Raw genomic sequence first — 19,346 nt, 5'->3', positions numbered from 1 at the left:
CTGAAGAGGTTAACAGAACACGGCTCATAATCAACTTCAGAAAGACCCACTTAGTTCCATCCCAACGACTGAGAGAGATGGGGGATGGACATAGACACACTGACAAACTCCTTATACCTTCCAGTGGACAAAAATCCACAACATTTCATCTCTAGCAAAGAAAGCGATTAATTCCCTGTCGCCTTCTCTAATGTCCCTGACCAAACTGAAGGGTCACATGTCTGCATGCATTCCCGCAGTTCAAGGGGCACGCTTACGAGCAAGACCTCTTCAATGGTTCTTAAGGCCGTACCAAAGAGACATACCAAGGAAGAAGTGACAGAAATCTCATCCTGACCGAGGAAGTCAGATCAAGACTAGTATGATGGTTTCAGTCTCAGAATTTTGATGAAAGGAAGTTAGTATCTCCGTCCAACACCAATTCAAATCTTCACGGACGCGTGTCTATCAGGTTGGGAAGCCACACTCAAGGGACAATGGCTCAAGCAACATGGACCATCAAGAACAAAATCTTCACATCAGTGCCCTAGAAATCAGGACGATCCTCAGAAGCTACTACATTTTTCCTTGGGCCGAGTCCAACCTCTCATCAAAATCAGCGGAACATATTCAGGGCACAGTCAGCATACAAGCAGACTGGCTCAGCAGACAGGACATCAGCGAGGCAGAATGGTCTCTACATCCAGAGGTCTTTCAACTTATTACTCAGAGATTCGGCACACCACAGATTCATCTGTTTGCATCCAGCATCATCCACCAGCTGCCAAGGTACTATTCCATGTACCGTCAACAGGGGGCGGAACAAATGGGCCTCTTAATGTCACCAGGGCCACACGACCTACTGTACGGGTTTCCCCCCTCCCTCCAAGGGTATTGAGAAAGGTACGACTTCAAAAAGCATCAGTCAGATTCATAGCTCCATATTGGCTGCGACGACCGTGGTTCCCATCTATAATTCAGATGTCCATACAGAACCATTGGAGACTTCCAGACAGACAAGATCTCCCTCTACAAGACCCAATATGCCATCCCAATCCAGGGTGGTACAAACTGACCGCATGGGCACTGAAAGGAGATGACTTATAGCCCTAGGTTATAGCCCGGTGGCCGTCACTACCATATTGACAACAAGGAAGCCACCAGGAGGGACAGAGCTTAGGGCTAGCTACCTGCACTCTACAAAGGCAACTGGCATCTATAGCTACCATAGTACCCAAGGTATCTGGATACCGCTTAACCAAACACCATCACATAAAAGCCTTTTTAAGGGGCGTCAGTTATTTAGCTCTTCCTGTTAGACACAGGTTCACAACTAGAGCCTGCACACAGCTTTGACAGCACTCACACAACTACCATTCGAACCAATCACTGAGATAGGACAAAATGTAGCTGCAAGTTTCACAGGGAGCAAGACATAGTGCTTACATCTTCTGCACTAACCCCAAGAATCCTAAGGAGAAGGCCTGGCACTAGCTAGACCTAAGAAGGGCACTACCTGTTTACATTTACCTTACTAAAATTATTAGGAACTCTGACTCCTTATTCGTTCATATCTCACCACCTGACAAGGGCAAGCATATGTCCAAGGCATCCATTAATAGGACCATCACCTTATACATAACACAGGCTTATAGAATAAGTAACCTACCTGCTCCTGCGGGCGTTACTGCCCACTTGGGAAGAAGTGCGGCTACTTCAGCAGCCTTCGACTGCCGTGCTTTATGGAAGAGATATGTAAGGCCGCAACTTGGTCCTCGGTGTCCACATTTGTGAGACACTACAAATTAGATCTATACTTGTCAGCAGATGCCGACTTAGGCAGACGAGTACTGTAAAGTATACTTCAGGACGTCTAACCCTCCCAAGGGCGGGGGACAGCTCTTGTATGTCCCATAATGAAGATGCCCTTCTCCCTCTGAGCGAGAAACAGCCTTGGCTACTTACCGTGAAGGCTTCTTCTGCTCAGAGGGACGAAGGGCATCTTGCCCGCCCAGACGTCAGTAAAATATAAATAAAACAAATAAAATAAAATTACAGGTAATCATGGTTACATCTAACTTCCAGTTGACATTCAATTCAAGTTAAACGCTGTTTGTTGGTTCATGACTTATAGTTATCCTAAAGGTTCATCGTTAATGTTTATTAGGAACTTATTTCTTGTATAGAATTATAACTAACATGTTTCTTCAGTCTATCTTAAATATATAAGGCTCGGAAAGTCTTTAACTGATCATAAGGGGGCGTTTACCCTCAGAGGTCAGAAAAATTTAAATATTTGGTTCCTGCCTCCCGAGATAAGAGGAAAAGGAAACACCCATAATGAAGATGCCCTTCGTCCCTCTGAGCAGAAGAAGCCTTCACGGTAAGTAGCCAAGGCTGTTTCTTCATCTATGGCTAGTTTCTCTTTAGTCTGCCCACTCAGGTGAAAATTTGGATGGAGTTCAGGCCCCCTTCTTGCTGAAACAAAGCTGAAGTATGTAATGGTAATGAATGTACCTTCTTGCCTTCTCTCCTCTCTGTTCCAGCTTTTAGACAGGAGCAGGGACTGAGGTCTTGAACTCTGTAAGGTGTGATGCACTGTTAAATTATTAATAATTTTTGCTGTCAAGTCACTGCTGACTTACGGCGACCCCGTAGGGGTTTCAAGGGAAGAGACTTTTGGAGGAAGTTTGCCATTGCCTGCCTCTGTGTATTCCTTGGGGGTCTCCCATCCAAACAGGAGCCAGGGTCAGGGCTGAGAGTGTGTGACTGAGCCAAAGTCACTCCACAAGCGGGGATTCGAACCTGGGTTTCCCAGGTCCTAGTCCGACGCCTTTACCACTACGCCACACTGGCCCTCTCATGCTAGCACTGTTAATAGGACCATATAAACAAGCTCACTCTGCATTCATGATGCCTCTTAAAGTGGTCTGTGGGCTGTACAGAAGAGGCACGTAGGCACAGCTGGAGGCTGCTTCAGCGTCTGTTCTTGGCTTATGTCCTCAATCCAGATGGCTACAGCTGCCATATAAATAATAGCCATGGTTCACTGAACCAGCATCTGCTTTGCCCTCTGAAACCCAGGCTCTGGCCTCTCCAGACAAAGGATCTTGGGAAGCAGGGACTGGGAAAGCAAGGATCACAAAGAGGAAGAGCGCTTGGGTCTCAGCTATGGTTACTGGAAATTCTTAGCTGAATTAAATGAACTGGTGATCTACAGGTTCCTATGTTCAAAATGCCAAAGTTGCTTTTGCTGGTGCAGCTAGCAGTACTTAACACCCACATCCCATTGCAGTCAGCATGGTTTACTTTGGAGCAACCTGCTGGCCTGTAAGTTCCATTTGAATTCCAGATGAGTCTGGGAAGCACTTCCTGCTCGTGAACAAACGTCCTGTTCAGTCAAGACTGCAAGTTCACTTTGGTCATGATGCATTTTACACTAGACCCGAACCTCAGCAACTTTGCTACAGAAGCAAGAAGGGAACATCATTCACAAAACTGGCAATTCTTTCTGTTTTATGGCTTTGAGGAAAAAATAACAATGGAAGATACAATTAGTGCCCAAAAGATGCTTTCAGCAGTGCATTAAAAAGCCATTTTTTAAAAAGACTGGCAAAATGAAAACAAATGGTTTGAGTAGTATAAAGGATTCAACCACCATGTCAGTGTTAACATCAGCATAAACCTGAAGTGTTTAATAGTCTATTAATACTTGGGTATCAACAGTTCCAAGGCTACATCTGAAAGATAAGGCTAAAATTTATCTACAAAACCCAAGAGAATAAAAAATTTCACTTGGGTTCAGATAACACAGTACAAGTGGTGAGAAAGTCAGTGTTACCCAGTGGCTGTTGCTGTCAACCAATTCCAAGGAGGCATGGAATTTAGAACAGATCCTGACATCTGCTACCATCATTGGAAGAACATGGATTTTCATTCAAGGTGAAACTATATTCTTAGTTGTGCCTTTTAAAGCTCTCAACCTGGCTAGTAATTTTACAGGTAGATTTGTAGATGTCTTTTTACTATTATGGTACCAAACCCAAAAAACTCAGGGGGAGGATTGGAGCCTCAGAAAATCATAGAATTGGAAGGGGGCCATTCAGGCCATCTAGTCCAACCCCCTGCATAATGCAGGATCAGCCTAGCGCATCCCTGACAAGTGTTTATTCAGCCTCTGTTTAAAGACTGCCAGTGATGGGGAGATCACCACCTCCTAGGTAGCTCTTTCTGCTGTTGAACAACTCTTACTGTAAAAAAATATTTCCTAATATCCAGTCGGTACCTTTCTGCCTCCAGTTTAAACCCATTCTTGCGAGTCCTATCCTCTGCTGCCAACAGGAACAGCTCCCTGCCCTCCTCTAAATGACAACCCTTCAAATACTTAGAGAGCAATCAAGCTCTGTTCATCTAAAGTATACAGCTATCATGTGCTGACAAGTTCCCTGACTCCAAGCAATGCCATCCACAGATATATATTTTTATAGGAAAGACATAGACACTTTAGAGTGGGTGCCGAGGAGTGCATCAGGTCAGGTACACTGCATTGGTCAGGCCATACTTGGAGTATTGTGTGCAGTTCTAGAAGCCTCACTGCAAAAAGGATGTTGACAGAATGGAGCGGATGCAGAAGAGAGTGACGAGGATGATCAGGGGCCTGGAGAGCAAGCCCTATGAGGAAAGGCTAAGCGAGTTGGGAATGTTTAGTCTGGAGAAGATGAGGGGGGACATGACTGCTCTCTTTAAGTATTTGAAGGGCTATCACTTAGAGGAGGGCAGGGAACTGTTCTTGTTGGCAGCAGAGGATAGGACTCGCAATAATGGGTTTAAAGTGAGGGTAGAAAGGTACTGACTGGATATTAGGAAAAAATGTTTACAGTAATAAGAGTTGTTCAACAGTGGAATCAGCTACCTAGGCAAGTGGTGAGCTCGCCCTCACTGGCAGTCTTTAAGCAGAGGATGGACAAACACTTGTCAAGGATGCTCTAGGCTGATCCTGACTTAAGCAGGGGGTTGGACTAGGTGGCCTGTATGGCCCCTTCTAACTCTGTGATTCAATGAACATTCTGTGAATCCATTATAAAGACTTCAGCAGACAAGATAATCCTAGAGCCGAGCTAGGCTAGAGATCAAACGAATCCATGGCAGAGAATGTAGCACAGAACAAAGAGCTAGCTTGGGAAAGTGAGCCAGGTCTAAGAGGACTGCCCTAGCTACGTGATTATGCACGTAGGAACCAGTCTAGATCGGGATCAATGGAAAGACAGTTTAAGCCTTTCCCCTACATCATTTTCATGACCAGAAATGGAGAGCCAGGATTTTCCCAGTTAGGTTAACAACCAGGACCTGTTATGTTTGCTCCAATGTGGCAAGTAGCAGCTCCACAGGGCTATTTGAAATTAGGAAAATGGCATAAGAGTGGAAAGGTTAAATACTCTCCCCCAAGTTCAAAAGGGCTCTCGCATTGCTGTTTTGTACAGAAAAAATCCCAGAACTCCCTGTTTCTCATGCTGTTCTGCCCTCAGATGACTTCCCAAGGGCACCAGATAAATGCACACAGGGTAGGTCTTGCAATGGCTCTTAGCTGCAACAACTAAATGAAATCTCCAGATTCAGAGACAGTATGCAACTGAATACCAGAGCTGGATCTGAGTCCAGTAGCACCTTAGACACCAACTATACCAGTTACTGTAGGGGCAACAGTGGAGAAGGTCTATTTCCTCTTTATGCCGCCCGGCTTGTGGGCTTCCCAAAACATTTGGTTGGCCACTGTGGGAAACCAGGTCCTTGACAAGACGGATGGACGTTTGGTGTGATGCAGTTGTGGAAGTTTTTAATGTTGGTTCTTTTAGGACTAAAATAGGTGAGGTTGTCTGTATGGATGCAATCTACAAGACTTTTTTTGGGGAGGGGCTAATTGCTTCCATGGAATTATCTTCAGGCCTCAGTTGGTAACATGTGAAGCACTGCCTAATGGCCACAGCCACGTTCACTCAGTGTCCACCTAAAATCCTATTCAACCTGTTTGTCATTTCATTGAGAGGACAGGTCAGATGCAGCTACTGGCAAGGGAAAGAAAGATGTGTTGAGGTAGCCAGGCAGAAAGAAATATAGCACCATGTTTTGTGACGCAGGCATAAGTCTTAAAGGGCGATGTCGCTCTGCCCCAACTGTGGGAAAACCTGGCCGTGAGACGTCCCTCAGGGTCAGCACTGCAGCTGGAAGAAGTCTGCGTGTTCCTTGACCTCCAGCTGAATGAGAACAAGAGTCTCTACATCAGCATCCGCTGGATGGAGCTTTGACTACAAGTTCTTCATGCAGACCTGGCACCGGCCCACCCGCGTCCGGAGCTGTCCCGCTTTCAGGGTTTCCGAGAGGGGGAGTTCGACAAACTGCTGGGTCTGTTCTACCGTGGTCAACCAAAAGCTGTACTTGTTTGCAAAGTAGTGGCAGGTTCCTCGGGCGCCGTTGCATTCAATGAAAGGAGTGGCACGGAAATCCTCCAGGCAAGATCCGGGGGAGACAAGTGACTGGCCGCCACCTTCAGCTCCAGCTGCCGTGTGCTGAAACAAATGTGTTTTTTGTTTTAAAGGAAATGTTAAAAATCTGTAAAGTGGTAAAAAATGCCAAAAGATGGGTTTACTGCATGAGCAAAATGGGGTAACAATCATAATATGCACTGAAGTGGAGTTTAAACTAGAGAGCCAACATGACCTATGAGACATTTATCTACAGCAGGGGTCCCCAATAAGTTATTTGTCCCATCGGGAAAAGCATACGGATGCTCCAAGCCCATTATCCCCATCCCCGACCCATGAGTCTTTGGGTCCTTACCATCAGGAAGGAATAGCCAATCCAGAGACTGCGCCAGCCCTCGGGGCACTGCGGAATGGTGATGTCCTGGCTGTGAATGGCCACCGCCTGGGAAGGTGCTTCGCAAACTGAGCAGCGGCTGATGTACTGGGGGATCTGGAAACTGCTGACTGGCATCATGGGGATGGGGGCAGTGGTGGAGAGCCAGTAAGATTTGTCATTGCGGCTGGCATAGTAGCACACCTCGTTGATGTTGCAATAAATAAAAGGCATGGTGCTGAAGCGAGGCAGGCAGGAGCCGGCAAAACCTGCGGGGAAGGGGGAAGAAAAAGGACATAAGGCAAAGTCCCTTTAAGACTCCAAAGATAGCAAAGGGCAGAGCTCGGTATGTGTATGCAGAAATTTGGCCGGAGCACACAGGTGGTATGGGTGGAGTAACATAACCAAGCTCACCTAGGCTCCCTGAGTCACACACACCATAAGGTAAAATAAAGCTTTATGGCAGAAATTTAACAAAAATATTAAAAACAAGGCATATAGTTACTTCCTGGAGTCCTACTATCTTACTTCCCGGAGTCCTAACACAGCACAGATGTTTCTTAAGGCAAAAAGTTTCCAGAGCATAATACAAGCATCTTCTTGGCAGAAAGGAAGGGTAAGGAGGGAAAGGCCTGGTGGAATGCTCTGTCTGGTGACATCAGGGCGCTGCAGAACTCTTTAAGGTTCCACAGGGCCTGTAAGACAGAGCTTTCCCGCCAGGACTATAGTTGACTCAGGACAGCCACAGCTATTATATCTGCTGGCCTCCCTATCCCTCCCCCCCCTTACATCTATGTTGGTTTGATCTGAAGAGGTGGCCTGCCTGTCTGCTTGGTCAATTTGATTTAAGTTTGGGGGCCATCCTGGGATTTTGTTTGATTTTAATTGGGATTTTGTTGTTTTTAGTACTGGTTTGATGAATGTTGCTGGTTTTTAGTACTATTGATGAATATTTTAAATGTTACCCGCCCTGAGCCTGGTTTTGGCCAGGGCGGGTGGGCTACAAATCAATCAAACAAATAAATAAATATTCTCTCTAGCTATACTTTTTTTTTAAAAAGCTGACAAATCCATGGAACTTTTCAGGGTTGGAGCAAGTTCCCCCCTCCCATACCAGATTCACAGCTGAATTGTATGAGTTACTTAACAGGCCATCGAACATGTCCTTGAAGAACAGCCGCTGTGTGTGTGTGTGTGTGGGGGGGGCAAACTAGCGCTGCGAGTCAGGGAATAAACTTAGGCTGGAAAATTCCTTCAAGATGGGGTCTCTCTTGACAGCAGAGAACAGGACTTTCAAAGACTCTCAGAACTAAACAGCAGCAACACCTTAAAAGGCGAACACAATTTATTCCAGCACAAGCTCTGGCGAGTTAACCTAAAAGGTAAAGCAAGCTGTCAAGTTTCAACTGACTCATGGTGACCCCATGAATTTCCACCTCAGTGGGTTTTCAAGGCAAGAGATGAGTTGAGGTGGTTTGCCATTGCCTGCCTCTGTGTAGCAACCCCAGTCTTCTGTGGGGGTCTCCAAGCACCGACCCTGCTTAGCTTCTAAGCTGTGATGGGATGAAGCTAGCCTGGGCTATTAGGGCCACTAGAGATGCAGTTTATGCTGAAAATTTTTTGCTCTGTCTCAGCCACTGAACTCCAGTTTTATTTCGCTACTATCATCTAATCCAGCTACTCACTGGGAATTGATAAGAACCTCAGTGTTTGATGTTAATTCATTTAAAATGAAAAGTTTCTGGTCCTTATGGAACATAAGAAAGGCCCTGCTGGATCAGACCAAGGCCCATCAAGTCCAGCAGTCTGTTCTCACAGTGGTCAACCAGGTGCTTCTAGGAAGCCCACAAACAAGGGAAGGTATGATTGAAACTATGTGGCAATGCTTGCTGAAATCCCAAAACCCAGAGGGGATTGCTGAATCCAATTTCTAGTGTTTGGGAGAAAGGGTTCAATGCCTTCTTGCCCCTCAACGGGGGGGGGGGGGAGCAGCACAGTAAAAAAAAATCTGCAGAATAAATTATGTAGACTTAGCGACAGCTAACCTGCCTATCTGTCATAAGGCTCTCAAGGCAACTAACGGTTAAAAGCTTGAAAAACAACATACAAAATCACAGTAACACAAAACACGACAGTTCCAAAAACAAGAATCCAGCAGTAAAAGCCAAGCTGCTAAAATTTGAATAACTGCTGGGTCAGATCCCCACTGATCCATTCCACTCATGGTGGCAATCCCCTCCAGTGTCAGACGTCTTCGGCTGAGGCATGGGGCTCTTCCACCAGCAGAAAAAAACATCTCCACATGAGGCAGGGTTACCACATCAGAGGCTATGGCTTGCTGGTGGGAGAGTGAATCTTGGAAGCCTGTCGGTAAGCCAAACGAGATCTGGGCTGAACTTCCGCCTCCCTCCTTATTACAAGAAAGACTTTAAACGGTGGCTTCCCCTCCCCCAAGTACTTTTCGTTTTAGAAATCAGAAAGCCTCTGGCACTGCATAAATTCCCATCTTCTGTGCAAAGTTTAACGGCTATACTACTCAGTGAATTTTCTACCCCCTCTTAGGGTTGCCAACCTCCAGGTACTAGCTGGAGATCTTCTGCTATTACAACTGATTTTCTGCCAATAGAGATCAGTTTGCCTGGAGAAAATGGCTGCTTTGGCAATTGGACTTTATGGCATTGAAGTCCCTCCCCTCCCCAAGCCCCACCTTCCTCAGGCTCCGCTCCAAAAACCTCCCGCCAGTGGCGAAGAGGGACCTGGCAACCCTACCCTCTCTTCCCATCAGAACAATCCTCTTTAATCGTGCCAATGTCTTCACATTTGTGCTCGTCCCACAGGCACTGGTCTGCTTACCAAGGTCCTGGTTGTGTGCCTTCTCTTGGCCCTCCACATACAACAAGCTGTAGCCTTCCCAGAGCTTGCTCATGCCCACCGGACACGGTGGGATCTGTTCCGACTGACTGTGTTTCACCAAGGTGTAGCCAACGCCCACGCTGCGGCCAGCCATCCCAGGCAAGCCAGAAGGGCCTGGCTTTCCGGCGATGCCTGGGAGAGAAAAGAAAGGGTCAGATCCTGACCATCTGCTTGCCACGTGCTGGCAGGCCAGGGGCTAGCATGGATGAGGCTGTCGGCACGAACTGTGCTGCCACTGTCTCCCTACTTTCCCGGCGCTGCGCTAATGCTGCTTGCCCCCTCTTTTTCCTGCCTGTTCTCTGACCCTTTCCCAGGTCTGGAAGGGAAAAAAAGTTCTTTCCAAACACCATTCAAGCTCGTGTCTGGTTTAAACATGCAGCACAATGAAGTAGTAATAAGATGAGAGAGTGGCAAGAATGGATGGTATTCCGACTGCAGGTAGGAGGCGCCATTTCCAGGTGCCATGCATTCATCTTCAACTAGAAGGCAAGGAAAGGTTGAGCTAGAACCTCTCTCCTTGACATGCTTTCTCACTTCCAATTTTTTTCTAAACAGTGGAACATTCCAAGAGGGCACCCTACACACACACACACCTACAATCTAAAGTTGTGCAGTCCTTTCTAGCACCTCATGCAAAGGATCATTCTATCCATCAGGCAACTGTGAGAACCCAGTGGTCCTTTAAGAGGTCATGGGGGACTTCAGAATGTCTGGCCCACCCAGCTGAATGCAGCCACTTACGGTAGATCAGCAAGGTCTTGAGGGACCAACCCATTTGTGATGTCTGCCTACAAGAGCAAAAAGCTGGAGATATGATCAAATTTGCAGTTGGTCTCTGTCTACAGCGGGTGGATCCCTTACTTGGGATATGTCTATCACAAGTTGTACCAGAACTGTTCTATACTAGATTATAAAATATTGATTTGTTTTATTTTTAAAAAAGAAATATCTCCTACCTTTCCATAGTCTAGGTCTCCAAAGCAGCTTACAGACATAATTTCAAACAGTACACAATATTAACAATGTAACAAGTTAAACCACCTAAGAAATTCAACTACACAGCCTAATACACACACACACACACACACACACACACACACACACACACACATGAAACAAATAAATTACAGGCAAAATCAGATCAATAACTGCCATTAAAGGCTCAGATTGCTGGCATCTGAACGTGTTACTATTTTCATTTACTGAAGAATATTTTTATATCCTGCCCATCTACAATTGGGGTGCCACCACAGAGAAGGCCTGGCTTTTGGTAGTCAACTCATCTAATTTGAAAAGTGGTGGTACCCAAAGATGAGCCTTGGACAGGCACATTCACATGGGAGAAGGCAGGGTTTTTTTTATATATACCATATGGTCCTAGACCGTTTCTAGGTTAAAGCCAGCACTCTGAGTTGAGCCTGGAAATGAACTTGAAAAACATGGAAAGTAGAAAGGATAAGTCTTGGAGACACATTCCTAAATGTATGTGATAATGGTTTCTGAAGAATCAAGGTTAGGAAGACTTACTTCAGGAACACTTGGAGTCCTTATATTCATATTAGGGTGGGAAACCTGAAGAAGAGTCAATGGTGAACAAGCAAGGAAACAATGCTTGTGTGTATAAAGGCAATATTGTGTGTATAAAATGTTGTCACAGCTGACTTATGGCAACCCCATAGCATTTTCAAGACAAGAGATTAACAGAGGTGGTTTGCCATTGCCTGACTAAATGTAGCAACCCTGGGCTTCCTTGGTGGTCTCCCATCCAAATACTAAACCAGGATCGACCCTGCTTAGCTTCTGAGCTCTGACAAGATTGGGCTAGCCTGGGCCATCCAGTTCTGGGCAAGGCAATATTAGGTCATGTAAACAGCACTCACCTTCTGGTCCCTGTGTCCCTGGACTTCCTGGGGAACCAGGATCTCCTACCATACCGGTTGTCCCAGGGAACCCACTGGATCCCATCTGGCCAGGTCTGCCTGCCTTCCCTTTTGGGCCTGTTGTTAAATAATATCTATTGTTAAGTTTTGTTCTGATATTGCCCATCCCCAGAGAAACAAGAGACAGTTGGCTACTACGACCGATGGCTTTCACCCAGCCATTCCAGCCGCAGCACAGTTTGATGCAACAATGCCCCACCCCGCCAGGACTTAAAGGTAGAGCTTCTAAAACAGTCACTGGACCACAAAGAGTAGCACCCAGTGCAGACGACATTAAAACATCTAACCAGTCTTGGTTAGTTTGTATGCAACGTTTTGAATGTCCTATTACTGCTGTCCCACCTGCTCTGAACTTCAGCTAGGATTTGGCTTTTTCCCCTCAGAGCAGACAAAAGTCCCTTCCCACACTGGCTACCTGAGGTTCTTTAACTGGAGATTACCAGGGCTAGGATCATCTGGCAACCCGACTGACAATGAAGATCTTACACCCCCTCCCCCCAAGATAAGAAGCTGTGGCTTTTGCCTTCTAGGATCACTGATACCCCTAAGTTATGGTTCTCATGAGGAAGATTTAACTACACAACTTCACAGCTCCTCAAAGAACTGCCTCTAAAGGCTGTTCCTCACCCTTTCATGGCTTCATGTCTCAGGGCATGCAAGTAAGGATCTCTTTTTACCTTGCGTTCCGGGGAATCCCTGAAATCCAGGATCCCCATTAGAAGCAGGGATGCCATCAATTCCTGGCAGTCCCATTTCCCCAGGAGGCGCTGTGACATGTTCAGGCTGCTGTGTCTTGCCTTTAGGCCCTTGTAGGCCAGGGAAGCCTGTACAGAAACAGATAGGCAATGAGTAACCTGTAAAGGTTGCAAAACATTGACAGGGAGAGCCATGAAATTTCAGTCAGAGTCCTGAAATTCCCTCACCCTTCTTCTGAGTGATTTTGAAAAATTCTTATTTTTAAGGCATTTGTATAAGGAATTTTTCAAAATTACAAAACTGAATCAGAAGAAGAGCTGCATGGAGAATGTCTTGGCTAAACAGTACAGTCCAAATCCGCTGTACAGCTTTTGATGTTTGGGAGTTTGGGTTGGTCTTCGGAGGGAAGGTAGTGGGGGTGGGATCCCCATTTAGATATATTCACATTTTGTTACATTTAGATCACACTGAGACCCAAACACTTAGCTGTGAACAGCTTATTGTATGTTCCAAGCCTCCCATTCCCCTTGAGCATAGTCCTTGTGATTTCAAATCTTCCATAAAAAATTATTCCATATTTAAAAAAATACGGGGAAATAGAATAAATGATACAAGGTGAACATTGATTCATGCAACCTCTCCTCCCCTCCCCCAGGATCATCTTGATCCATTCCCAAAACTAGCACACCTTTCTCAGCCTATCCAATACTTACCTCGACGTCCTTTTTCACCTTTTGGACCAGGAAAACCTGGATCACCTGGAGGCCCGTCTTTACCTAGCATTCCCATGGAGCCTGGGTCACCCCTCATGCCTGAGAAAATACAAAATGGGGCCTGAGAGAACAGCTTCTGCCTCTTACCACAGAACTGGCACAGGTAACTGACACCACTGTCGGAAAACTGGGAAATTCAGTTTCACATTGACATATGTGACATAACAACAACTCAAAGCTTGACCAAAATGGAGAACCACCTCTTTCTATATCACACTGGCATTTGCAATTGCATATTTCAACCTGGAGCCCCACACTTAGATCTGTGTCCCCTGCAACCCATCTCGGAGGCCGCAGGGGATTTCTGAGCCCCCAGGGGATGTGGATCTAAGCGCTGGGCTGGAGCCCAGCACTTAGATTGGCATCCCCTGCCGCCCCCAATCTCGGAGACAGCAGGGGACCCCGCGTATGTTTCAGCTTCAGGTTTATGAAACCCGAATATTTTTGATTGTTTCGAAAAGCCAAATCCTATATACTTGGCTTTTTCAGCCTTTTGAAAATTTCTGGGTTTAATAAACCCGAACCCAAAAAATACCAAAAAAATGGTGCACTGCCTTAGCACCTGGTGCAGATAACTGAGTCATGGCTATGCAGAGCAGCCCAAACACTGCAGCTCCTGCTGGAATTGGCTCTCGCTGGCCACAAATAAGCTGGGATTCTTGAGCAGTTACTGGTTAATTCTGATTTTCTGCTGCACTCACTGCTGTCCGTTCAATGAATAGTAGTTTAAACTAACCACAGTTATTCGGGATGTCTAATCACAGCTCCAGTGAGCTTCATGGCAGAGTTGAGATTTTACCTTGAGTCTCACTGGTACAGCATTTTTACCACTACATCACACTGGCATTTGGAATCCTTGCCTACAAGACAATGTGTGAACTAGTCATTTGCTAAAATGCTTAACGCCTGATACAAAAGGAAGAGATGAACACACAAATCTGCCTTATACAGAGTCACACCACTGGCTTATCAAAGTCAGTATTGTTTACCCTGACTGGCAGTGGTTCTCCAGGGGTTCAGGCAGAGGTCTTTCTATCGCGAGTTCAGCGGATTTAATCAGATGCCCAAGAAACTCCACCAGACGGTAGCTTCTACAAAAGTGCTAGTTTATTCACAGTGCAGTTCTAAAAGCTCTATATACAATTCAGCAGAGCCGCTGGCTTAGTCAGTATATTCACCCCAGCACTGAGCCCTAGAGGCCCTGCCACTTATATACATATCTCATGCATAATTAATTGCCTGGCTACCTGGAGTATTGCATCATACTACCGGTTCCATCCAGTTCTCTCCAGTCCACTCTGCTGGGGCAAGTCATTTCTACACCTTGCATCAGCTAGATTAAGTGGATCTATTCTCTTACTGACAGCTCCTTCTCAGCTGTCCTGTCAAAATAATGCAGCATGCTTGCATATTCTTGACACTCCTTCTCAAGCATCTATATTATTTTTACCAGTTGTTTAAATCTGTCACTGGTTACAATCTTAGTGAACAGATCTGCCACGTTGTCTTCACCTTTACATTTCATAATACATACATCATTTCTGTTTACAGCATCTACCACATTCCCATATCTTATTCTGATATGCTTGCTTCTATTCTTGAAGCTTTGCTCTGTTCCAAGCTGCATGGCTGCTGCTTTATCTGTATATATTATTATTGCCATTTCCACAGTTACATTCAATTCTGTTAATATACATTTAAACCATTCCATTTGTGTTACAATTTCGCTTAAAGCACTAAACTCGGCTTCACAAGTACTTAGTGCCACAAATGTTTGTTTCTGCGACCTCCAATGAATTGGAGCTTTGCCTAGATAGATTATGAACCCTGAGGTAGATTTTGCTCCTTTTTCATCACCCCATGAGGCATCCGTGAAACCAAACAGGTTCCCATCACTTGCATCTAGGCACAGTTGTTTATTTATTGTCCCCTTAAGATACCTTAGGACCCTTTTTGCCGCCTTCCAATCACCTTGTGTTGGATTTATATTTTTCTTGCTCAGGCAATGCACCGCCTGAAATATATCTGGCCTAGTCCAACATGACAGGTACAACAGGCTTCCCACCAGGGACTGATACTCTGTCTTGTCACAAGCCTGTGACTCTGCTGCACTGCTCTCAAAACCTGGTACCATAGGGGTTTCTACTGTGTTGGCTTCTAGCATACTGAATTTCACCAGTAGCTGCTCTATTTTGTCAGTTTGAGACAAAGAATACATTCCTCCTGAGTCTCTGCTCACTGTCACACCTAAGTAGTGTTTTATTGGCCCCATAAACTTCAGCTTAAACCGGCTGCTTAGTTTCTCTTCAAAGTATTCTTTCTCACTTTGATTATTGGTTGCTAAACAGAGATCATCTATATAAATCAATAAATACGTTTCCTTTGATCCAGAACACCTCTTGAACAAGCAGGCATCAGCTTCACACTGTTCAAAACCTATTTGCTTAATAGCCTCAGTCAAGCAAATATTCCATTCCCTTGCCGACTGATGCAGCCCATATAAAGCTCTGTTCAGCTTTAATACCATGATTTCCTGCTTTAGCTCATACCCAGGAATTTGCTGCATGAATATTGTTTCCTTCAATGGGGCGTTTAAGGCTGTCTTATGTCATAGTGATATACATTTAGACCTTTTAGACCAGCCACTGCTAACAACGATTTGACAGATTCATTTCGGGTAGCTGGGCTAAAAACCTTGTCGTAATTAACATTTTCAATTTTTGTACCCCACATTTAAAAAACTAATAAAAAATTATTTTTTAAAAAAAGACATTTGATTTTCTTCTGTCCCTTTTCCCATTCATACCTGTTGCAGCTGATTTGAGAGAGCAGAGGCAGCTGGAAAGCCAGAGTATTTCAACTGACCAGAGATGGTTAAGTTTTTTTTTAAAAAAGAAAAACTGGAGAGGGGAGAGAATATCGTACCTTTGAATCCTGATGCTCCTGGGACTCCAGCTAGCCCAGGGATCCCCATATCACCTTTGGGGCCTGGTAAACCAGGAAGGCCAGGAAAGCCTGAGTTGCCTGTATCACCTTGATTGAAGGCAGGGCCTGGGAGTCCTCGTGGCCCGGGGGGCCCTGGGGAGCCTAGAGCAAATGGCAGCAACACAAGAAGGTTAGAGGCCATTGGGCTGCAGACTTTTGGTCTTGGAATGTTGCTGCAGATCAACATAGGTCATAGAATCAGAGTTGGAAGGGACCACCAGGGTCATCTAGTCCAACCCCCTGCACAATGCAGGAAATTCACAACTACCACCCCACACACCACCAGTGACCCCTACTCCATGCCCAGAAGATGGCCAAGATGTCCTCCCTCTCATGATCTGCCTAAGGTCATAGAACCAGCATTGCTGACAGATGGCCATCTAGCCTCTGCTTAAAAACCACCAGGGAAGGAGAGCCCACCACCTCCCGAGGAAGCCTGTTCCACTGAGGAACCACTCTAACTGTAAGAAAGTTCTTCCTAATATTTAGACGGAAACTCTAAACCTAGATACCTAAAAAGATTGGTGCAGCTAAGATTGTGTATCTGATCTGTTTTTATAGCACAGAATCCAGGTGTGCTGAAGCTCATCTTTTGTTGCAGGCTAACAAGCTTATAACTTCCATGACAATCAAGGAAAAAAATTACCCTTACCGTGGTGTTCTGCTATGGAAATATATTTGTGTGTGTTTTATTTCTGTGTTTTCATGTATGTATGTTGCTGTGGTTCAGAATGCAGTCCTGAAGAGTAAGAAAGAAGTGGGGCTGGACGGGTGATTGAAGTGTGTGACGGCTGGATGGCAGCTATACCCGAGGGGGTGGAGTTGACAGATTGGGAGAGGGGGCTGGTGTGAGATTCTCCAGCCAACCTCGGCAATCCCAAAAAGTCACTCGCTCAGACAGGCAGGTCTAAAGCAGGTAAATGTTTATTCAGGAGCCGCAGGTACAGCATAAGCAATCCACAGGTTCAAAGCTGCTAATGGCAAACCAAACTACAAAGCATAACTTTAAGCACAAAGCAATCCCAGGTGCAAAACCAAGCAGGCCTGGGGATTAGGAGATAACGGTGCCTGGTAGGAAGTAGGGAGTGAGCAAGCCATAAAACTGAAGTTGCCTGCTTGAGACTCAAGGTCAGAGCAGGGGGGGACGGAAAGGAGCGGGGACAGCTTGAATAGCTCAGAGAAACAAAACCAAAAGATGCACTTGAACAGAAATGGACCTAACTCATGTTAAGAGCCTGTCTGGACAGCATGATTCCTGACAGCTGGGGTGTGAGAGTGAAGGAGAGAGTTGAGGGGGTGAAGACACTGAGAAATATGAAATAAATCTGTGTTCTTTTTGGAAGTCATTAACCTAAGTGGCAATGGAGGAAAAAACAGAGTTTCACTTACCTGTAACTGTTGTTCATCTGGTGGATCTTCTATGCAGGCACACATTGGGACTGCGCAGGCGCAGGCCAGCCATGGATAAGATTTGTCAGCTTCTAGCAAAATCTAAAAGAGAGTGCTCCCCCTCCCCTTGGGGCATGCAATCTCCCCACCCACGGTCACATGACCCAAGGGGGAGGGAGCACTCTCCCCTCCAGTTCTCCAAACCGCCACCACGGAACCAACCACTGGTCTAGCGGAGAGGTCCCACAGTGGGGAAGGAGGGAGGGATGTGTTACTGCATAGAAGATCCACCAGAAAAACCCTGTTTTTCATCTGCGTGGCTTCTATGCAGTCCCACATTGGGAGAGTAGCGAGCTCGCTTACCAGGACGGTGAGTGTGGGACAGTCACCGAAATAAAGACTGCAGTATGGCATGTCCCACGGCTGCATCTCTTGCCGAGTCCACATCCATAGCGTAGTGTTTCATAAACATAGAGGGCGTGGACCAGGTAGCAGCCTTACAGATGTCCCGGAGATCTATCTTAGAGGAAAAGGCGATGGTAGCCGCATACGCTTTGGTAGAATGCGCTTTGATCATAGGAGGGCACTCCTGGTGAGCAAACTCATATGCCATTTTGACAGTTGACGTGATCCACCTCGAGAGGGTCTGAGGAGAAGCACGGCGACCCTTGCGGTGTCCGCTGAAGCAAACAAAAAGGTTGTCATCTTTACGGAAGTTCTGAGACCTTTTAATGTAAAAAAGAAGGGCTCTGCGGACATCGAGGGAATGTAATGCTCTATCAGCATCAGAGGATGGGTGAGGGAAAAAAACGGGAAGGACAATGTCTTGTGTAAGATGGAAGGCTGAAACAACCTTAGGTAAAAAGGAAATCTTAGGCTTCAATACTACCCTATCCAAGTGGAACTTAGTATAAGGAGGGGAATGTGACAGTGCTGACATGTCGCTCACCCTCCTTGCCGAGGTAATGGCGACTAAAAAACCCGCCTTGAACGATAGTAAGGCCAATTCGCAAGTAGCTAATGGCTCAAACGGAGGTCTCATGAGTTGTGAAGGGACTAAGGAGAGACTCCACTGGGGAACTGGTGGAGTGACAGGAGGGTACAAGTTATTGAGACCCTTCAAAAACTTTTTGGAAAGGGGATGAGAAAAAACTGAGAAGGAGTCAATATCCGGATGAAAAGCCGATATTGCGGCTAAATAAACTTTAATGGAAGAATTAGATAAGCTATCATCTTTGAAGGATAGAAGGTAATCAAACACAACAGACAGTGGGCAATTGATTGGTGAAATATTTTTAACCTTAGCCCAATCAGAAAAACGTCTCCATTTAGCGTCGTAGGACCGCCGTGTGGAAGATTTTAACGAATGCAGCAGAACCTTAGCTACCCTGTCGGACCACTGACCCGGGGTAGCACCCTCCAGGCCGCAAGCTGCAGGTCCAGGGGGGGGAATGGGAGGGATTCCTCGAAGAAGAATGTAATTCCCTTGTGCAAGTGACATGAGCACTGCGAACTACGACCTCCTGGGCCAAAATGGAGTGACAATGATGGCATCTGTCTTGTCGTGGTTCACCTTGGCTAGGGCCTTGTGAAGTAGAGGGAATGGGGGAAAGAGATAAAACAGAGCCCCGTTCCAAACTGCCTGAAAGGCATCTCCCATTGAGCCCGGGCTGGCTCCCGCCCTCGAATAGAACCTGGGACACACTGAGTTGAGGTGTGTGGCAAAAAGGTCTATTTGCGGATAACCCCAATGGCGGAATATTTGGTGGAGACAATCGCTGCTCAGGGTAAGCTCGTGCGCTTGATTGGGAAGGCGACT

At 46.0% G+C, this 19,346-nt stretch overlaps 1 protein-coding gene across 1 annotated transcript in view; it reads right to left on the bottom strand.

Moving 5' to 3' along the window:
- Nucleotides 1–6,268: 6,268 nt before the first annotated feature.
- Nucleotides 6,269–19,346, bottom strand: part of COL4A6 (collagen type IV alpha 6 chain) — a 234,884-nt gene continuing 221,806 nt past the window's right edge. The window contains exons 41-47 of the mRNA XM_056858952.1: nucleotides 16,079–16,240; nucleotides 13,094–13,192; nucleotides 12,362–12,508; nucleotides 11,625–11,741; nucleotides 9,685–9,876; nucleotides 6,814–7,100; nucleotides 6,269–6,542 (exon numbers count right to left, since the gene is read on the bottom strand). Coding sequence (XP_056714930.1) covers nucleotides 6,282–6,542; nucleotides 6,814–7,100; nucleotides 9,685–9,876; nucleotides 11,625–11,741; nucleotides 12,362–12,508; nucleotides 13,094–13,192; nucleotides 16,079–16,240 — 1,265 coding nt within the window. The 3' untranslated portion in view covers nucleotides 6,269–6,281. The remainder of the gene's footprint in view (nucleotides 6,543–6,813; nucleotides 7,101–9,684; nucleotides 9,877–11,624; nucleotides 11,742–12,361; nucleotides 12,509–13,093; nucleotides 13,193–16,078; nucleotides 16,241–19,346) is intronic.

The sequence above is a fragment of the Euleptes europaea genome, chromosome 13, assembly GCF_029931775.1.
Source record: "Euleptes europaea isolate rEulEur1 chromosome 13, rEulEur1.hap1, whole genome shotgun sequence".
In the NCBI taxonomy this organism is placed as follows: Eukaryota; Metazoa; Chordata; class Lepidosauria; order Squamata; family Sphaerodactylidae; genus Euleptes; species Euleptes europaea.
This window is presented reverse-complemented; position numbering and strand designations above follow the sequence as displayed.